Genomic DNA, 16,592 nt, shown 5'->3' with positions numbered 1-16,592 from the left:
AGGAAACGGAATTTATGGATGACGAATTGGATCACGATTTTAGTTACGAGATGCTAATGTGCTGTATTGATGTGTCATTATTTTGTATATTGTGCTGTTAATGGTTTTAAATATTGTATGTTGTTTCACTGACTTTTGCTCTTGTTGTGAACTGCGTTGAGTCGCCTACGGGCTGAGAAACTGCGGTATACAAGCAAAGTAAATAAAAAGCCAAGTTCTCATGAGAAATAGCATGGCCCGACTTACCGGGCCAAAGAAGTTGCGGTGCAGGGTGTCCCCCACCACCATTCTTGCCTGAGGGAGGGCTTCTTCCTCCCAGAAGCCCCCTCTGATGGCGGGAAGGATTCCCGCCGGCGGGTCAAGGGGCCAATGGCCAATTGACCACGCCCACCGCAGGTGAGGCCTGAGCTGGCCTCTCCCTCTTTCTGGTCAGCCTTCATAAAGCTGCCCAGGCTCCCCAGCAAGCACTTGGCCTGCGACAGCTGATCTATCCCACCCACCCTGCATGCGGTTTATGTTTTCATTGGCTGTTAATTTTGTAGATGTTCACCTTGTCACGGTTACCTGTTAACAGTTACTTGTTTGTTTTATGCTTCTTGTCACAACTCCTTGTTGGGCGTGGGGCATGGGCCCTGGATCTGGTTTGGTATCCCCCCTAGCGGTTAGGGGGGACGCCCGGTGGTCCCCAGGGGTGTCAAGTTGCGTTTGCCCGGTATTGTGCTGGCAGCACCCTGGTGTGTGCGGGATCGGGCAGTATTGGGCTGTCCGATCGTGATCCAGGACCCATGCTTGGCTGCCAACTCTTGTTCCTGTTATCAATAAATGAGTTGTGGCCATTGTTCATCCCACATCATGTGTGAGTGTACTTCTTGGGTTGGCTGTGGGAGGTGTATCGCACTTGCACATGCAAAGTGTCTGTCAGACCGAGAGAAGAAAATTCATTTTTCCTCCTCGCCCGAGCTTGCAAGATAACTTGACACCTGGTCAACCGCAGCTTGGAGATAAGCCAGAACCGCAGGGAGGCTCAATGTTTACGTAGGTCCGAGAGTGTTCTGTCGCGCGCTGGGCCTGTAAAGAATTTCCTTTAGAACAGGACAAGCAATCTTTGCCCAGCAGGAAGCCAGGGGGCCCAAGGAGAAGTTCTCAGGGGTTTTCCACCACAAATTATCTTTAGATGGCTTGTGAAGTATAACAGTCTTTAATTAATGAACAATCAAACAGAAACTTCTCGTGTCTTCAATAAAGCTAAACAAATGCTTCCAGGCTTTATACAACTGATTACTTCCTAATCTTGCCCCCGAAGGACAGGCAACTGTCTTTAATAACTTCTTCTTTACTTTAAATGAAAATCCCCTTTTTAACTTCTCCCAGGCTGACTGTAATCTAACCCTAACTGATGTGGGCTCTGCTACCGGGTCGAACTGCGTCTCAAAGCACGAGTGGACCTACCAGTAAAGGTTTAGATGTTCTCCAGCTGGAGTTCTTTGGTCTTTAGGGCTGTTTTTCTGGAAATCTTTGGAGACTCTTAAGACTGTTTTCCCCCGGAAAGTCTTAAGGGTTGAAGCTTTTGTACAGGGGAAGCTTGCACACGTCCTGTACATTAGCTTTCCTTGCTGAGACTAACTAAAAATGGCTCCCTTCCATTCCCAATTGCCCTGAGCAAGGGGCGGAACCAAAACTTAATGATGATGGACAGGTGACTTGCCCTACGACTACAACCAGAGGAAGCCACCTATCTGTAGAGTCCCTGAAACCCTGGACTGGAAACAAACATTTAATACAAAGCAAATAAAGCTGGAGCTTCTGGTACAGCCGTACCAGCACAGAGAGAATCCAACAACTGAAACCAAAGATAAGAGTTAGCCAGAATCAGTTTTTGGGATTTAAGAGTGCCCGTGAGGGGGATTTCCTCAGACCAAGCATTGTTTAGTATCAAGTACAAACCTCCTGGGTTTTCCAGTTTCCAGTAGTCTAGTCTCTAAGGGAGTTTCTGGCTTCAAGTGAGATTAGTAGAGGCTAATCTGTTCATGGATTTCTATTGAGAGTTTTCTGGACATTACTGCTTTGGATTTTCTGCAAGCTTTATGGACATTGCTGTTTGCTGTTTCATTTTGACTTTTTTACCATTGGACTTCGATTTATTTTATATTCATCACTCACAGAGGCGGCCCTAGGTAATTTTCAATGGTAAGCAAACAGTATTTTGGCGCCCCCCCCCCATCCAATCATTGATATATATTTTCTGTTCATCGTGGAAGTTCTGTGTGCCATATTTGGTTCAATTCCATCATTGGTGGAGTTCAGATCGAATGCGGAGAACAATTGAGCACCGGCTCTGCTCGCACACCTGGTGGCCGGGTGGAGCAGGAACGAGAGAGGCTAAGCGAGGCTCAAGGGCCCGGCCCTTTTGGAAAGAGGATCGCCCGGCAGCGAGGCAAGAAAGCCGAGGCTCCCTCCCGGACTGCTAGGGCTGTTGTGAGCTGAGGGGGCGCTCCTCAAGTGGTGGTCGAGGGGCATTTACAGAGGTGCCTCTGCGCCCCTGGCAAAGAAAAAAGTATTCTGCGACCGCTTACTTCGCGTAATGGACGAGCCACCCCTGATCACTCAATAAAAAGGATTGTATTTTTCCTAAACCAAGGTGTGGTGTATTAAGGACAAGAGGGCCCTGTTTCCTGTGCTGGAGTGTTACAAAAACCAGCACTTTGAATTGTGCTCGGAAGCAGATCAGCAACCAGTGGAGCTAGCGTAACAGAGGAGTTGTACGCTCCCTGTACGCCACTCCAGTGAACAACCTGGCTGCCAACCGTTGGAGTAGTTGAAGCTTCCGGGCAGTCTTCAAAGGCAGCCCCATGTAGAGAGTGTTGCAGTAGTCTATTCGGGATGTAACAAGAGCATGGACCACCATGGCCAAGTGAGACTTCCTAAGGAACGGGCACAGTTGGAGCACAAGTTTTAATTGTGCAAAAGCTCTCCCGGCCACCGCCGAGACCTGAAGTTCCAGTCTCAGCGATGAGTCCAGGATCACTCCCAAACTGCGAACCTGTGTCTTCAGGGGAGTGTAACACCATCAAGCACAGGCTGTAACCCTATCTCCTGTTTGGCATTTCGACTGCCCATGAGGACCTCTGTCTTGTCTGGATTGAGTTTCAATCTGTTCACCCTTGTCCAGGCTGACACAACGGCCAAGGACCAGTTCAGGACCTGTACAGCCTCCTTAGTGACAGGTGGGAAGGAGTGATAGAGCTGAACATCATCTGCGTACTGATGACATCTGACCCAAAACTCTGGATGATCTCTTCCATCGGCTTCATGTACATGTTAAACAACATGGGGGACAGTATAGATCCCTGTGGGACCGCATAAGTCAATGGTTGTGAGGACTAGCAGGTGTCCCCTAACAACACCTTCTGGGACCGTCCCTTAAGGAAAGATCGGAGCCACTGTAGAACACTACCACCAAGTCCTATGGCCCCGAGACGTTCCATAAGGATACCATGATCGAGGGTATCGAAGGCTGCTGAGAGGTCCAGCAGAACCAACAGAATAGGGACGTCTGGCTCATATGGTTGAGGAGACTTCACAAAGACTTCTCCAGCTTCACAAAACTTATCTGACCCTGACATAATGCCCAAACAACAAGACTACCATCCATGTTGTAGTAACCACAATTTGTGAAGGACATCCCTGAGCAGAATGCATGTCACTCAATGCAGCGAGTTATAGATTGGTGAGTCCTTGCTTGAGATCTTGTAAAACTATGGTATTCCATACCATTGAGCCATCACAATTAAAGTCTCCCTATGAAACTCCCAGGAACTTGAGATCATCTGAGGAGGCCCTGCTCTCGATCTCACCTGCTTCACAGGCACATCTGGTGGGGACAAGAGACAGGGCCTTCTCTGTGGTGGCTCCTTGGCTGTAGAACTCCCTGCCTAGGAATATTAGATCGGCCCCCTCCCTCCTGACCTTTTGAAAAAGAGTGAAAACCTGGTTCTTTGAGCAACCCAAGTCCCAACTCCCTGAGGCGTCCCAGGATACCATAAATGAAACCATAAAACCAGATTGTTATTATGCAAAGCCAATTTTATTAAAGACTAGAAGCTGGCAAATCCAAAAGGAGCACAAGCAGTTCAGAAAATGATAGGTCACAAAGAATGCAAGGGAATGAACAGCGTTTCCGTTCCATACATGGTTGCAGATCATCACATTCAGATCTAGATTAGCATAACATGTTTCTGTGGTTTCTTTGCAGCATCTCAACGTTATGCATTCTTGGGTTGGATTGCGACATCCATCGGAGAGGTTTGAGGATCTTGTGCAGTTCAATTTTCACAGCAGAAGCGTTGTAAAGAGAGTAAGATAAGAACATAGAGAGGGAAACTAAAGAGGAATGCATTTAGATTGAAGGCCGAATCATGGCAGGGATAGGTGGACCTCATTTCTAGTGATACTAGAAGTTGAAGCTGAGCAAAACACCTAGGAATGGGGTGCTTAGCTCAGCTACAACCAGGTCTTCCATTGTGGTCCATTGTGTGACGTTCCATTTTTCCTTTTCCTGGCTGAAGTTCTACAAGAACTTACGCGCAGGGACCACAGATGTTTCCTCTTCCTCCCAGGACTCCTCCCAGGGCTCCAGCATGATTCCCAAGGAACCCACCAAATCGCCCACCATTATATCCACTACCCAATCCACCATATCGGCCACCATAATATCCACTACTGAATCCACCAATGCCAACTCCATTCACGGCACATGGGGCATATCCACCAACTTCAATAGGCTCGGGGGTGGCAGCGATGATGGGGCCTGGGACGGTGAGCACAAATGGGGGTGATTTGACCACAACCTCTGATGGGGGCAGCTGGTTGATGCAGGATGGCTGCACTCCAGAGAGGACTCCCAGACTGGCTGCATCTGAAATGATGCCCCCTAGACCATAGCCAGAAGCTAAACCAGAGCCATAACCGAAGCCAGAGCCATATCCATAGCCACAGTCAAGACCTCTGCCGAGTCCTCTGGAGCCTCCGGATCCAAAGGCAACGGTTGGAGTGGCTTCAAAGGATGGGACAGCAGAGGCAGTTCCACAGTTGGCCATGGTGTTGAGAGATAGAGGTGAGTCTGAAAGAACAGGAGAGATATCATATGAGATACTAAACAGAAAGCTTTCAGTGCCCACCATTAATGGAATCCACAGAATCCTACAATTGACCTCCTACAGTGGCCACCATTGATGGAATCCACACAACCCTACAGTTGACCTCCTACAGTGCCCAACATTGATGGAATCCACAGAACCCTACAGTTGACCTCCTACAGTGCTCACCATTTATGGAATCCACAGAACCCCACAGTTGACCTGCTACAATGCCCACCATTGGTGGAATCCACAGAACCCTACAGTTGACCTCCTACAGTGCCCACATGGATGGAATCCATAGAATCCTACAGTTGACCTCCTACAGTGCTCACCATTGATGGAATCCAGAGAACCCTACGGTTGACCTCCTACTTTGCCCACTATTGGTGGAATCCACAGAACCTTTCAGTTGACTTCCTACAGTGCCCACCATTGATGGAGTCCTGGTGACCTCCTACAGTGGCCACCATTGATGGAATCCACAGAACCCTACAGTTGACTCCTACAGTGCCCACGATTGGTGGAATCCACAGAACCCTACAGTTGACCTCCTACAGTGCTCACCATTTATGGAATCCACAGAACCCCACAGTTGACCTGCTACAATGCCCACCATTGGTGGAATCCACAGAACCCTACAGTTGACCTCCTACAGTGCCCACATGGATGGAATCCACAGAACCCTACAGTTGACCTCCTACTTTGCCCACTATTGGTGGAATCCACAGAACCCTTCAGTTGACTTCCTACAGTTCCCACCATTGCTGGAATCCATAGAACCCTACAGTTGACCTCCTACAGTGCCCACCATTGATGGAGTCCAGGTGACCTCCTACAGTGTCCACCATTGATGGAATCCACAGAACCCTACAGTTGACCCCTACAGTGCCCACCATTGATGGAATCCACAGAATCCTACAGTTGACTTCCTACAGTGTCCACCATTGATGGAATCCACAGAACCCTACAGTTGACCTCCTACAGTGCCCACCATTGGTGGAATCCACACAACCCTACAGTTGTCCTCCTACAATGCCCACTATTGATGGAATCCACAGAACCCTACAGTTGACCTCCTACAATGACCACCATTGATGGAATCCACAAAACCCTAAAGTTGACCTCCTGTTTGAGGAGCTTCACTGGCTGCCATTTATTTTCCTGTCCCAATTCAAGGTGCAAGTTATCACCTATAAAGCCCTACCTAAATGGTTTGGGACCCACATACCTTCCTGACCGAATCTCTCTCCATGAACCAGCCCGAGCTCTTTGATCTTTGGGGAAGGCTCTCATTTTGCCCCTGCCAGTATCACAGACCCATCTTGTGGGTACAAGGGAGAGAGCCTCTGTGGCCCCCCAACTCTGGAACTCATTGCCCAGAGATATTAGGAAAGCCTCCATCTTGGAAACCTTCAAGAAGGATGTCAAAACCTGGCTTTTCTGTTGAGCCTTCGGAGAGTAGCCACACAACCATACACAATTGCTCCCCTCAATGTTTTTGTTCTTGGAGTACACTTCCCCCGCTTGTCTGAAGGCCTATTTTTTACAACCCCGTTTCTTTATCAGCTCTCCCTCACAAATATTCTGCTCCTCTTTTATCTCACCCCGAGTTTTAGCATTTTATCTTGCACATGTGACCCGCTCATTGTCATTGTGATTGAGCATATTGTATTTTTATATTGCTTATCGTATTCATAGGTTTTATGTATTTCACTGTGTTGTCGTTTGCGTTTTTGGTTTTTATTTTATTGTAATTTATTATTTGGTCTTGGCCTCATAAAATCCTGAATTCCCGTTGGGGGAGATGGTGGCCGGGTATAAATAAAGATTATTATTATTATTATTATTATTATTATTATTATTATTATTATCCTACAATGCATACCAATTTGTACATGTGTATAGGTTTAAATTGTGTTATAGCAATCAGGTTGTTGAAAAATTATTATTTCACACTGTTTCCTTTGGAGTGCTTAAGGTGGCTTTAATAGCAGGAGAGTTACATGGGTACCGTGGACTATCAATAAGACCAACCCATGGGTCCTATAGAAAATTTGCCTGAACGTTCTCTAGATTCAAGAATGTCTAATCTGATGCTGCTGTACTCTGAGCTAAACTTCTGAAGAATACTAGAAAAGGTAATGGTAACTGAAACAGAATCTTGTAGAAAACAGGGAAAATTGCTTTGTGGATGGATGGATTTCCACCATATCTTCTCTGAGTTGAGAAGAGTTGAAGGCCTGAAAGTAAAAGAGTGTCTTGCAAACCTCTACTTCATTGGATTATCAGAAGTCAATGTTAACCAGGCAGTAATTAACTATAGAAATAATAATAATAATAATAATAATAATAATAATAATAATAATAATTTTCACAAATCCTGATGACATCTAGACATTTGATAATCCAAGAAGACCTTGGCCTGCACTTAAACCCAATTGGCGCTGACAAAGTTACCATCTGTCATCTGCAAAAGGCCACCCTACTGGGATCTGTTGTTGTTGTTGTTGTTGTTGTTGTTGTTGTTGTTGTTGTTATTAATTTCTTGCTGTTTGGTAGCCCAGGTTTGTTTTCTGTAGAATTACTGACAGTGGGATCATTGCAATGAGACAGTGAGTCACCCTGGAAAATTCCTCTCTTGATGCTAACAGTTCCATAGCTTTCGTCACCCACAAACAACTCAGTTTTTCATTGTTTCATTGCATTTTCGGTGAATTTTCTAATATTTTCACAAACCCTGATGACATCTAGACATTTGATAACCCAAGAAGACCTTGGCCTACACTTAAACCCAATTGATGCTGACAAAATTACCATCTGTCAGGTGCAAAAGACCACTCTACTGGGATCTGCACACACTATTTGTCGATACTTCACACAGTCCTAGACACTTGGGAAGTGTCCGACATGTGATCCAATACAACAGCCAGCAGAGTGTCTGCTGTGGACTCATCTTGTTGTGTTTCAAATAATAATAATAATAATAATAATAATAATAATAATAATACCGATAACAACAATCGTGGAGAGAATTCAGATCTTAGAATAGTAAACTATACTAACACTTCAGAACTGTTGGTAATACCATTTTTTCAGAGATAAAGGTTGACATGCAATGAAGAAGTCATGCTTACCAGTTGCTCAGATGAGTAGAAGGCAAGAGAAGGCAAGCGATGAAGCTGATGGAGGACTGTAGAACAACGAGGGCTTTTATACTGTTTTGGTGGCTTCCTGACTCATTGAGCGACACCCCTTTAATATCTTAATTTGTGATGCACCAAAATTTGCTGGTTTCATCACCTACGAAATTACTTTAATGATTCCCAAAACCATCAGAGCCCGAAATTCTGCTTCCATCAGCTCCTTTTGAGGGAGAACAAAGGAAAAATGTAGAATCCTTGCATCTCTAGGAACGCTTTGCTAATTTCTTGTTAAATTGTAAGAAATGAGGAGTCCTTGGGTTCTAAGGTCATGGTATTTTCTGAGTAGGGTCCTTCTGCTTATTCTCAGTGGGCTTCGGTGTTGTACTAGACTGCCCAGAAATGATTTGTTTATATGTTGCATTGGACAATTGAAGGTTAACCAGATTCTACCATAATGTTATTTGTCTACGCAAATCCTTCCTTTTCCCTTCTTTTTTCTTTCCTTCCCTTCTTTTCTCTTTCTTTTCTTTTCTTTTCTTTTCTCTTCCTTCCTTCTCTCCGTTCCTTTCCTTCATACACAAAGTCACCTTACAACAGCCAATCCGATTTGTTTGTTTTTTCCCCTCAACTCTGGGCCTGGAAAAGATGGATTTCTAGTTGAAACCCCACCAGTATTTTGTGTAATGAAGAGTCTATGTACCAAGTTTGGTCCAGATCCATCAGGCCATATGGGAGTCTTCGTGAAGCATACATACATACATTGACAGACAGACAGACAGACAGACAGACAGACACACACACACACACATATATATATGTACACACACACACACTAGCCATCCCCTGCCACGCGTTGCTGTGGCCTAGTCTTTGATTGTAGGTGAACTATACATCTCAGTAACTACAACTCCCAAATGTCAAGGTCTATTTCCCCCAAACTCCATTTGTGTTCGTATTTGGGCATATGGAATATCCATGCCATGTTTGGTCCAGATGCATCATTGTTTGAGTCCACAGTGCTCTCTAGATGTAGGTGAACTACAACTCCAAAACTCAAGACCAATGCCCAATAAACAATTCTAGTGTTTCCTGTTGGTCATGGGAGTCCTTTGTGCCATGTTTGGCTCAATTCCATCATTGGTGGAGTTCATAATCATCTTTGATTTTGGGTTAACTATAAATCCCAGCAACTACAAGTCCCTATTGACAAAATCAATTTTTTTTTAGTGATTGTCACTCGTTGGGTTAGTAGGTGTCTTTTGGCCAAATTTGGCGGCAATTCATTCAGTGGTTTTTTAGTTATGTTAATCTGACAAACAAACATTATACACACACACACGCATACACAGTGAGAGTATGCATATAGAGAGATGTATGCAGATGATCTAGTACTCATGTCCATTTCTTGGTTGGGTTTTAAAAATCTTCTGAAGGCTTTCAGTGCCTAAAGGAACACACACACACACACACACAAATAGAGAGATTAGAGTAGAACTAGATCACAAGAATTTACACACTTTTTGGTGTGAACAAAAAGTGGGATTAAATCTCAAAGACCTGCCTGGATGAAAAAGTCTTCTACTCTGGCAGAAGGAGAGTAGGGATGGTGCCAACCATCTATCTATCTATCTATCTATCTATCTATCTATCTATCTGTCGGTCAATGTATGTATGTGTGCTTCACTAAGTCTCCCACATGGCCTGATGAATCTGGACCAAACTTGGTACATAAACTTCATGACACAAAATACTGATGGGGTTTCAACCCATTGTAAACCTAGCTTACCATATTGTAACCGACTTACGGGATGACAATATTTCATTAACTTTATTTTTATTGATAGTGGTCTTACTTTTGCATGATGCCAATACTTAGCTATGTTTTGTTTTCAATGGTTGTGCATCTTACCAAATCCCAGGAAAAAGGTGGGATATAAATAAATATTATAATGATAACAATAGTATAATTGTCGTGATCATGAACTACAGAATGTGCTATGATTAGTAGGCTTGTTTGATCCAAATAAATAAGTGGTTCAAGTCTCGATTAGGAAATCAATTCTGATTTTCATAGAAAAAAATGTTCAAAACTTGTCGAAACTTCCAAGACTTCCAAATTCCAAATAATGGTTTGAAAGTGTTATTTCCTGTTTCAGGCAGGCAGGTCCCTGTGAGCAGAGGTCTGTCCTCCGTGCCCAGTGCAGGCCAGCATGATGGAGGAGGCCAAAGGTGAACTTTGGGAGATGCGTAGCATAGGCCAGACACTCCGCTCCGTTAGTCTCCACCTGGGCCCAGGAAGGACGGAAGAAGCATGAGGAAGGAGGTGGGAAGCAGTGGTGGGCACACTCGCCAGAGACAGCTTTGCCATAAGTGAGGTCGACTGGCTGAGGAGGCAGTGGAGCACGGCCACTGGATACGAGCTCCCAGGGCTTCTTCCCGCACGCACTTCCCAATGCTGGGAAAGAGAAGTGCCCCGGTGTTGGGAAGCGCACGGGGGAAAGTGGGCCGCTCTTGAGCCGAGGCCAGGGACCAGAAGTGGGGAAACATCATTTCCAACTCTCTTTTCAGAAGAAAAATGGCGGAAAAAGCTTCGGAAGGGCAAAGAGACTTCCGGTTTCCTTAAAAACTTCAAAATCGCTTCAAAAATTTATTCCGAATTTATTCCGAATTACGAAGATTATGACCGAACCTAACCATGCCTAATGATTACCCATTATTAATAATATAGGAAGTCCTATCAATATGGGAAAGTTAGACTTGGAATTCCTTATTTCTTTGAACCCAAATGAAGTTGTCCCAGGGCATAAGCAATTATGGTCTTCAGCATGAGAGCTGAAGAAGTCTGAATGTGGGAAAAAGCCAATTCTTGCCATCCTTAAGCATAATATTCCATGAGTAACTGACACAGTCATGAGCATTTAAGTATTTTGTGGCCGGGATAAGTCTTGCTCTTTGATGTCTTCAGCTTCCGTTGGCTGTTGATTGTGTTTTCTGTTGGAGGAGATCTTTGAAAGCTTTCCAAAATTGTTGACAAGGGCAGAATGCTTGGACAAACAAGGAAGGAAAGGTATATTTGCACCTCATGCTTTAGGGCTGTAGATAAGATTCCCACATCAAATGCTCACCTCCCACATCAAATGCTCACCTCCCACATCAAATGCTCATCTCTGCTCTTTGTTCCTTGAAGACATCTCCAACGTAGGGAGACTCTACAATGAATTTATCTTTGGTCTTTTCAGAAATCCAGATGAGATCAAAACTGCTATTGGGGTGTCAATTGGGAATGGATTTGCTATGTGGGATTCTTTCCCCTTTCTCTACACTTGTCCAAGGGATGCGGACAACTTATGTGTTGTGTTGATTTTGACAAAGTTGTGTTTAGGGCAGAATTTGGCTTTAATTAGTGTGTTGGCTCTTATCTAGGAAATCATCTTGTTTTCCTAAATTAGTGTAGTGGGAACAAGCCAACTTAGCAACAGATCCGTGACCCCATATAACTTCTGGGCCCTGGAAACATATTATGTTTCTGGGAAACAGATAACGACATTAAAGAGCCTTCCATGTGTACACATTTTGGGAGGTGTGTCACTCAAACACATCAAAGGTAGGTGGGACAAACAAAACCATTATTAAGAGATTATTTATACTATATCCTTCCTCCAAAATGCCTCTGAAGTGTTTTGTTTACTCCTGTGTTTCTGGAGCCCATCTCAAAACACGCCTCATTGAGGATAGAAGCTTAACATCAGAAGAACTTTGATGTATCTACAGGAAGGGTGAACTTGGTGTCATGAGAACCTCTGAAGGGGTCTATTGTGTTAAAAGAAATCTACAAAATGGTTAGGCCTGGGTAACAACGGAAAAAATTGTTTCTAAAATCGATTCGTTTTTGGGGTTTTTTGAGTTTCGATATTTAAAAGAATTCCGAAATTTTTCTTTTAAAAAGTTTGATATTTACGAAATTTTGTAAATGTTAAAAAAATTATGAAACATTAACGAAACAATAACGAAACAATAACGAATCGATTCGTTAATGGCGGACGCGACTGCGCAATACGCTAAAAAACCTCCAAATGGGACAGGGGGAACTTCTGAAGCTTCCCTCTCCCTCTGTTGTTGACTGTTGGTGTGATATTATAATTTTTTTCCACTAATTAAACAAAAAACAACTATAAAACTTGCCCCAGATATGCAGAAATAATAACGAAACGACCTCAAACCGATAACGAAACGAATACATAACGAATCCGAAGCATTTACGAAACGAATTTAAAAATTCGTTTCGTTTTTAAGTTGCTCCAGAATGGTTCGTTATCGCTTCGTTATAAAAAAAAAATAACGAATTTTTAACGAATTACGAATTAACGAAACGAAACCGCCCAGCCCTAAAAATGGTCTCTAGTAGGGATGTGTGAATCTGTTCTGTTTTCGTTCTGGTTTTAGGTGCCACCCCCTTCAATTTTTGGGAAGATTCTGAGAGATTAGGAGGGGAGATGTTTGGATTTGTAATTTGGAACACTGAATAATTGAAAACACAATTGATTTCCTGTTGTTTTGCATACTCTTAGTTCCTAGGTGTCATAGGGATATTTTGTGGTATAGCTCTGAGCTATTAGCTCATCCATTTTCGGTCTAGGAAAGGACATTTTCAAAAATCAGGAAATAAACAATATACTGGGTTGTTGTAGGTTTTTCAGCCTGTATGGCCATGTTCCAGAAGCATTGTCTCCTGACGTTTTGCTTGCATCTGTGACAGGTATCCTCAGAGATTGTGAGGTCACAACCTCTGAGGATGCCTGCCACAGATGAAGGTGAAACACCAGGAGAGAATGCTTGGCCATACAGCCCAAAAAATCTACAACAACCCAGTGATTCTGGGCATGAAAGCTTTCGACAACCAGTATACTGTTTACTAGGCTTGTTTGATTTTAAAAAATGGTTCAAAACTTGTTTCAGATGTAGAGGTTTGGATCTAAAGTCAATTCTGATTTTCACAGAAAAAAATGTTCAAAACTTTTCAAAACTTCTGAGATTTCCAAATCCTTTGTTAGTGGTTTCAAAGTGTTATTTCCTGTTTATTGGGTGGTCTTTACTTTGAAAGTAGTTGTTTTATTCCAGAAGCAGGGGGGGGGGGGGGGAAGCGAAGGGAAGAAATCAATCCACTCTGATTAAAACCTCTTATCTCGCTTAAGACTGAAGCAGGAGGGAAAGGAAAGGAAGGGAATCCATCCACACTGGTTTAAGTTGCTTCTCTCGTCCAAGACTGATGCGGGAGGGAAAGGAAATGAAGATAATCCATTCACACTGGGTTATACTATTTCTCTCACCCAAGACTAATGCGGGAGGGAAAGAAAAGGAAGGGAATCAATCCACACTGGTTTAAATTGCTTCTCTTGCCCAAGACTGATGCGGGAGGGAAAGGAAAGGAAGGGAATCAATCCACACTGGTTTAAATCGCTTCTCTCACCCAAGACTAATGCGGGAGGGAAAGGAAAGGAAGGGAATCAATCCACACTGGTTTAAATTGCTTCTCTCACCCAAGACTAATGCGGGAGGGAAAGGAAAGGAAGGGAATCAATCCACACTGGTTTAAATCGCTTCTCTTGCCCAAGACTGATGCGGGAGGGAAAGGAAAGGAAGGGAATCAATCCACACTGGTTTAAATCGCTTCTCTCCCCAAGACTGATGCGGGAGGGAAAGGAAAGGAAGGGAATCAATCCACACTGATTTAAATTGCTTCTCTCACCCAAGACTGATGCGGGAGGGAAAGGAAAGGAGGGGAATCAATCCACACTGGTTTAAATCGCTTCTCTCACCCAAGACTAATGCGGGAGGGAAAGGAAAGGAAGGGAATCAATCCACACTGGTTTAAATCGCTTCTCTTGCCCAAGACTGATGCGGGAGGGAAAGGAAAGGAAGAGAATCAATCCACACTGGTTTAAATCGCTTCTCTCACCCAAGACTGATGCGGGAGGGAAAGGAAAGGAAGGGAATCAATCCACACTGGTTTAAATCGCTTCTCTCACCCAAGACTAATGCAGGAGGGAAAGGAAAGGAAGGGAATCAATCCACACTGGTTTAAATCGCTTCTCTTGTCCAAGAGTGATGCAGGAAGGAAAGGAAAGGGAGAGAATCCATCCACACTGGTTTAAATTGCTTCTCTCCTCTAAGACTGATGTGGGAGGGAAAGGAAAGGAAGGGAATCCATCCACACTGGTTTAAAACGCTTCTCTGGCTTGAACCAAGGCCAGGGAACAGAAGCAGGGGGAAAGATTAATCATTTCCGACTCACTGATTCATAAGAGAAATGGCGAAAAAAGCTTCAGAAGGGCAAAGGGACTTCTGGTTTCCTTAAAAACTTCGAAATCCCTTCAAAAAGGAAATCTTTCCAAATTTATTTCGAATTATGAAGATTCCGAGCGAACCTAACCATGCCTACTGTTTACTATTCCAATAAAGGGTCTTTATTGAGTATGAAATGGGAAAAAACTCCAATAGATGTTGAATGTGTCTTCCTAGGTCTATGGTGTATGTGGAAATTTAATCCTATCTTGGCAGGTAAACATGTTTAACCCTAGTATTCGGATAGGAAACTGACAACAAATCCCATTTGCTGTAAGGTGTGTTTCTGAGGAGCGAACAGCAAATCACCTTCCCTAAGTATCCCTTCACTAAAAGAATTCTAGGAAATTCCTGGCATCACTAGAACCAATGGACCACTTGGTTCCTGAAGACACTAGAACCAATGGGCAAGACTCATCTCCATCACTCAATACCATGACCAGTTGTGGATCTTCCTACACTGTCCCATCCTGTGACCCCACTCCAGTTGTTGCCTTTGGATCCAGAGTCTCCAGAGGCTATGACAGAGGTCTTGGCTATGTCTATGTCTATGTCTATGGCTTTGGATACAGCTCTGGTTTTGGATCTGGCTATGGCCTTGGGGGCAACGTTGCATCTGCAGCCAGTTTGGGAGTCCTCTCTGAAGTGAACCCATCCTTCATTAACCAGCTTCTTTTATCAGAAGTCATGATCAACAAACCTGAAGTCGTGGTCACCCTCCTGGTCCCATCCTCTCTACCACCTGTGAACCTCTTGAAGTTGGAGGCAATACCCCATGTGCTGTTAATGGAGTTGGCCACCAACACAGAATCATAGAATCAAAGAGTTGGAAGAGACCTCCTGGGCCATCCAGTCCAACCCCATTCTGCCAAGAAGCAGGAATATTGCATTCAAATCACCCCTGACAGATGGCCATCCAGCCTCTGTTTAAAAGCTTCCAAAGAAGGGGCCTCCACCACACTCCGGGGCAGAGAGTTCCACAGCTGAACAGCTCTCACAGTCAGGAAGTTCTTCCTCATGTTCAGATGGAATCTCCTTTCTTGTAGTTTGAAGCCATTGTTTCGCGTCCTAGTCTCCAGGGAAGCAAAAAACAGACCACTTAGAGATGAAAAGCCTATTGTGGAGACCACTAGTGAATACCAGATCCTGTAGGTTATCTTTCAAAGGAAGGAACTTGCAAAATATCCTCTAAATAGTCTATTCCAAGAAGACCTATGAAATTGAAGGTGGTGTCACAACTCAATGGGAAACCTGAAAGCCCCTGCATAAAAAGCCCGGTATATTCAACGTGGATCCATGTTAAGTCAATGGATAGGAGAGCATCTGTGCGTACTTTTACAAAAGATAAGATCACAACAAAGGAGCCAGATATCCAAAAGGCACAAGATCACATCAGATCTTGAAAATGAAGTGAGGCTAAGGTTGGTAAATATGAAACCTGGATGGGAGACCACTAGGCTTGGGCGATCAAGAAAAAAATGGTTCTAAACTCGTTTCGTATATAGGGGGTGCTGGCGATTTGATTTTAAAATGCTTTCTGAAATTTTCTTGAAAGAAAGATCGAAAATAGCAGGAAATCCGAATCACTTCGTTTGCTTCGTTAATGGAAGGTGCTCCTCCCTCCCTCCAGAACCATTAAGTAACTTTGACAAAATCAGCCTAAACGAACAGTTTTAAAATCTCGCAGTTTCCATTATTAGTACCCCGCTAGCATCTCTCGAAGGACTCGATGCGGTTTACATAGGCCAAGGCCTCAAAACACAACACAACAATATAATACATAAAGCAAATTAAAAACAGTTAAGCAGTATAAACAACAAACAATAAACAATACATCAAGACACTATAAAACTGGGCAGGGCCAGAGTAATGGGTACAGGATTAAAAGTGCTGATGTGGCAGGAGGTATGTAGGATTATAAAGTAAGTGCAATGTGCAGGGTGCAGTGATCTTAGTTCTACTAAAGTGC

General features: G+C 43.9%; 1 protein-coding gene across 1 annotated transcript; it reads right to left on the bottom strand.

Annotated features, from left to right (window-relative positions):
* Positions 1-4,062: 4,062 nt before the first annotated feature.
* Positions 4,063-8,359, bottom strand: LOC132764485 (claw keratin-like). The gene is made up of 2 exons (XM_060758516.2): positions 8,273-8,359; positions 4,063-5,119 (listed from the first exon to the last, which is right to left on the bottom strand). The coding sequence occupies exon 2, from the start codon at positions 5,094-5,096 to the stop codon at positions 4,578-4,580; it is 519 nt and encodes a 172-aa protein (XP_060614499.2). The 5' UTR covers positions 5,097-5,119; positions 8,273-8,359; the 3' UTR covers positions 4,063-4,577.
* Positions 8,360-16,592: the final 8,233 nt, after the last annotated feature.

This window comes from Anolis sagrei, chromosome 12, assembly GCF_037176765.1.
Source record: "Anolis sagrei isolate rAnoSag1 chromosome 12, rAnoSag1.mat, whole genome shotgun sequence".
Classification (NCBI taxonomy): Eukaryota; Metazoa; Chordata; class Lepidosauria; order Squamata; family Dactyloidae; genus Anolis; species Anolis sagrei.
The sequence above is the reverse complement of the archived record's forward strand: the minus strand, read 5'-3'. Positions and strand labels throughout refer to the sequence as shown.

What these genes read in the sequence shown, in the direction of transcription:
- LOC132764485 (XM_060758516.2), bottom strand. Translation starts at nt 5,096, where the DNA reads ATGGCCAACTGTGGAACTGCCTCTGCTGTCCCATCCTTTGAAGCCACT.